Source organism: Pinus tabuliformis, chromosome 5_2, assembly GCF_031772625.1.
Source record: "Pinus tabuliformis cultivar Carrire ecotype Pingquan chromosome 5_2, CPIR1, whole genome shotgun sequence".
Lineage (NCBI taxonomy): Eukaryota > Viridiplantae > Streptophyta > Pinopsida > Pinales > Pinaceae > Pinus > Pinus tabuliformis.
In genome coordinates this window covers 477,789,981-477,795,225 of record NC_142306.1, presented here as the reverse complement: position 1 = coordinate 477,795,225, position 5,245 = coordinate 477,789,981, and the positions used below count along the sequence as shown (strand labels likewise).

Genomic DNA, 5,245 nt, shown 5'->3' with positions numbered 1-5,245 from the left:
GGAAAAGCTTTCAGCGCAATAACGCCTTTTGAAGCAATATTTATCTTCTGATTGCTAAATATCCTTTTAGCGCAATAACGCCTTTTGAAGCAATATTTATCCTCTGATTGCTAAATATCCTTGAACGTGTTTATCATTTCAAACATATAGAATACTCGCTGACACAATATTTTCAGACAAAAGAGAAAATAACTATAACTTTATTTACACGGTGTACAATTTGTCCCGTCCTTTTAATACTAGCTGACACAATATTTTCAGACAAAAGTGAAAATGACAATAATATTATTTACACGGCCTTCGAAAACCTCATAATAGCTTACTACCGATAACATTTTCTTCGTTGGCTAAACTGTACCTGTAACATACAGACCCACGAAGGCCTTGGCATCATTATAGTTTTCGCCAATCCCGACCAGCAGCAAAATCAGCCCCTGCTTTGCCTGCATTTTCAGCACATTTAACACGAAGCGCCTGGCTCCAGGTATAAACATGACTGCTTCCAGTTCCGGTATGGACGTTGTCACTCGATCTAAAATATAACCACACAAATTATTCACGCTGTCATTGAATCCCGGGGAAGATATTACTGCCTTCGTAATTTTCCTGAACACATGCAAAACTGATAGCAGAATTTTAAGTGAGTCCTGAGTAAGTACTACTGCTAAGAATCACTGAACGTAAAGCAGCCAGGATCAGTACAAATGAATTTCAATTTAAAAGTTCAAAATCATAACCAGTGGTATGGAGCAGCAGAGATATACATAAAAGTATGCACATAAAAGTATGCTTACTATGATATGTGCAACAAAATTACATAACAAAATGGTTGTCGAAACTACACTAAAATATAGGAAAAGAAAATGGGTATAGAATATAACCAGGATTGTCCTTTCCAACATAGAATAGAGTCGAGAAATCAGCCCAGCTGCCAGCCACAGAAAGAAACCAAAGACATGCAACAACCTGTAAAAAAAACTAAAGATTTACTATTGGCATGAGTAATGCTCACTGAAAAGGAAATATTCCAACATCAATTGTACTTGATGTTGTCTAGGTTGTCTTTGCAATTTTTTTTGTAGATGAGGGTGATATGTAATTTCTGTTAGTGCTCATTGTAAAATTGATTGTAAAATTGAATTGACAATATGTTTTTTTAATAAAGAGAAAATGTTTTTTAAATTACAAAATAATATAAACTATAATCAAAATAAAAAATAAATACACATATTATATAGGGTTTAAAATAATGATGTGATATGATATGATATCCAATTTTAAGGTTACAATTAAGTTAGACACCAAATTGGTAAATGAGACCCCTTGTTTCTAGGACAAAGGATCCTATATTTAGGCCCAGCTATTTGACTCATAATGTCTATGAAAACATACATACTCTACCCCTTTGGTGTTGAACCTGTGAACTCTTATAAGGAAACACAAGTTCTTAACCATTAATAATAATAATAATAATACAATTGAAAGATTAAGAACACCATTAATCATAATAATAATAATAATAAGTTAATTGACAAATTACATTCATTATAGCATTTCAAGTAATGTTATTTTACATTTTAACCTTTTTATTAAGGGTTAATTTTAAATGGTGCAAATATTTGTTAAAATTGCTTTCTTCCATGTATTTAAGGGATTTTCAAAAAGTTGAATCTATTTATGCATTATAAAATGTAAATTAAAAAATGAAAAATTATATATATATATATATATAAAGAGATTTATCTCAACTCTCTATCAAGTACATAAAAATATACAATATTTGAAAACACAATTTTTTAAGTTCTACACTTAAAAAGATTATTCGATACCTCTCTATACTCTTGCTAGATCTATAATTAAAATATATTCCCTCCAAATTTAATCTGTTTAGACAAATAGCCTTTATGATCTTCTTGATTGAATTTACGTCAAACATATGCATTGCCAGGCTTTATTGCTGGCCATGATATAGTTTTTCAAAGTGTTCTACATCGATAGAATGATTTATACTGCATAATTTTTGGTTCTAGCGTTTACCCGATAACCTGCTCTGGAATGAGTTTGCCCTATGTCTGAAGATATATTTTTGGTTTCTTAATACTGATTAGACTGGCTAGATACGTTTAAACTCCATTTCACGTTGTTCTCATTATATTTCCTTACATAGTTGAAATGTTGTCATACTTGCAATTAAAGAGCCTCCAAATTGCCATCTGATTTTTGGCTACAACTTTTTTCTCCAATTGAAACTGGTCATCTAACTAGTAGATTTAGTGAGCCTCTAAGGCAAGAGGTTTGCCTAGCATATGCTGGTTCCAATTGATATAATCACGCAACATTAAAAGCAAGCAAAATATTGAACAGATATTGTTGAGATCTAAAATGCACATACCGTAAGAAACTTCTTCAAATATCTCCCACATGCATCATCGTGTATAACAGCGAACGCAAACAATCGGATGATTGCAAATATGAGAGCAGAAGCAACATCTTGTAATAGTTTAGAAAATGAAATCGGAGGAATACTCACTCGCTGTCTGCCCATGCAAATTACCAAGAGAATTTTCAGTCAGACCTTCGCTTATATCTAACAAATGATATTTATTTTGTGAATAACTGCTATTATCGAGACAAGTGTAGAGTGTAAAACTGCATTTAAAACTTCAATAAGAACACATGGAAACGTTACCAATACCAAGGAGCACAAAACTTACTTGTTAAGAAAAGCTGATACTTTGGACCAAATATTGAACAAGATCGTGATGGCAAGTATGAGAGCATGGTAAATATGTTCCAGTAGATAATAACGAAGCCTCTCATACAGGAACCAGAGAACTGTAGCACCAGCAAGAACACCTGCTAAGGTTTGCTTGTTCCTCCATAGCATTCCAACCGCAACTACACATTTGATAGAGGGTTTTAGAATCATCTCAAGATAAAATTGAGCGCTTCAAACTGCTTGGCAATGAAATAAAAACTAAATGATCTGAAAATCCGCGGGAAGGTTTCAAAATAATCCTCCTAGGTGACCTAAAATTAATACCAGAAACACATCTTCATTTGAGGCCGTCAAAAAGGTGAAAATGAAGAAAACAAATATCATCCTAACTGCAGAAGTCGTGAATCACATCTCAAAATAGTGTGTATTAGGCAAATATTCTTCGATTTTGTACTTCAAATCAAGATGCGGATACTACTTCAAATACTGTTTTTTATTGTTCAAATGCTTGAAAACGAGGTAAAAAAATAATGATTTATGCTTTAAAGACTCCATATCTGAAGACGAAGACTTCCTTTTATACTGACTAATTGAAAATGAAAAAACCAGAAAGTAGACATTTTACATTTAATGCCTCCGAAAAGCCTTTGGATGGGCTCCTCAGAGCCTAAGCGACGGTTTTCCAAAGCTGAAATTAAAGACGGTTCAGGTTTCTTGGATTTCTCTTCATTCGAATCAGAAGAAGACGAGCCGCGCCCGGGCAGTTTTTCGGCGACATTTTCCAGCGCACTGTCCAGAAACGACGCCGCCTCCTCTGGATATTCTTCCATTTCGACTAATAAATCTGCAGCAAAAGTAAAAGACTGGAAATACGTTCAGAGCTTGCTACAGACAAGGATTTACAGCTAAACTATCAACAAAAACTCCAGAAAATGCACAGTAGATGCGCTACAGTTTGATCGCAGGAAACAACTAAATATTTCAAAGAATTGTTGCTGAAGAATGTCAAATCGAGAAGATCGTAGGTAGATTATACCTTTTCGACGCACTCAATTGACGAATGTTACAGAGACTGAGCGTCCCGTGGATTGAAGTGGCGCAAAAGCGATACTGCAAAAGCACAAAGGATAAGGATCTCGAATTTCTTCAAATTCGGCCTTTAAGAGTTGCAATCGGGGTGCAAAGGATACTGAAAGACGCTACCGGAATGAAATATGAATAAAGAAAGGGGGTTTCTTCAGAGCAACGTTTTGCCGATGATAATTTCATTCAATGCCTCCGGGTTCTGCCGCCTTCAGTTTACTGGGGCTAAACTCCTGTGATGGCCGAATATGGCACTCCCTTAAAGATTTCCCGCACAGAGCTTTACCACTCGGCTTCCGATTCATGAATTCATCTCCATTTATGCCTCCGCCTTTTGATGGCCTGGAACCTCTCTCCGTCTATTAGATATATGAGATGGCCACCAACTTGTCCCTATCTTTCTCCATTTCTAGAAGAGGGGAACCTGTGTCACATGCATCCCTGGTCTTTACGTAATCGGAACTCGTCCCACAAATATATCTCGTCTTTACGTCAGTACCAACCCCTCGTCTTTATGTCGTCTTATAGTACCGACCGACAGTAAGATGACACGTAAGGTGACACGAAAGGATGACCTTTTGCGGATATTTAGCGGCTAAGAGACAACATTCAAGCATTACAATGTCAACCTAACCCGAACAAGAAACGCGTTACTTTTGTTTCTTTCCTAATGTCCAGCATTACTTTCGTTCCTTTCTTTATGCAACCAGATTATGCAACATGAACACGTGATATTCTAATACTAGTACCAGCCACAATCTAGGCATGATGACTAACGCGGAGATTGTTCATCTTAATTAATCCACGGGAAATTTAATGGTAATTGGTTTCGAAAAGGTAATCTTGATACAGTAATCTCCAAATTGTAATATGTTCTACCACTTTCAGTAATTACTACTATTGTAGTGCAGGTTTTTTAAGTTTTTGTTTTTTTTTTTTTAATATATATTTTTGGGATGAATTTTATAATTAAAATAATAATTTTATATAAAAATTTATTATGAAATATTAAAAAAAAAAATTAATAATATAAATATTATTCAATCCACAAACAAATACTAAAAATATATATCAAAACATAATATATATTATGAATTTATAAAAAAAAAAATTCAATTGAATTATTTTGTGTTTTGTTATGTCTTTCTTAATAATAACCAACCACACTTGTTTGATCATCCACAAAACTCCATTTATTATTAAGAAGTGAAACTTTGATAGAATTTTAATTTTAACTTGTGTTTAGAGTATAATAATCTATAATGTTTTTAGTGATAATAATGTAAATTTATAACCAGATTGGCTGGAGCCAAAAAGGTTATCTTTTATTGATTAAAAAGAGCTTCAATTCATGTGGAGATGGGGTATTTCTACTAATAACCAAACTTAATATTTAATCCTATGACAAAAGATAGAATTACTTAATATTTAACCTTATTACAA

The 5,245-nt window shown here is 33.8% G+C and overlaps 1 protein-coding gene across 3 annotated transcripts; it reads right to left on the bottom strand.

Annotated features, from left to right (window-relative positions):
* Positions 1-215: 215 nt before the first annotated feature.
* On the bottom strand, positions 216-4,296 carry LOC149159725 (reticulon-like protein B3). Of its 3 annotated transcripts, none has more exons than XM_089433542.1 (7): positions 3,923-4,296; positions 3,756-3,829; positions 3,345-3,582; positions 2,715-2,898; positions 2,393-2,537; positions 898-966; positions 216-623 (listed from the first exon to the last, which is right to left on the bottom strand). In XM_089433542.1, exons 3-7 carry the CDS (start codon positions 3,547-3,549, stop codon positions 348-350), a joined length of 879 nt encoding a protein of 292 aa, XP_089289668.1. In that variant the 5' UTR covers positions 3,550-3,582; positions 3,756-3,829; positions 3,923-4,296; the 3' UTR covers positions 216-347. The 3 variants fall into 3 exon arrangements, with proteins under 3 accessions (XP_089289668.1, XP_089289669.1, XP_089289667.1); XM_089433543.1 differs by having other exon boundaries at positions 3,345-3,563; XM_089433541.1 differs by having other exon boundaries at positions 3,345-3,563; positions 3,756-4,296.
* Positions 4,297-5,245: the final 949 nt, after the last annotated feature.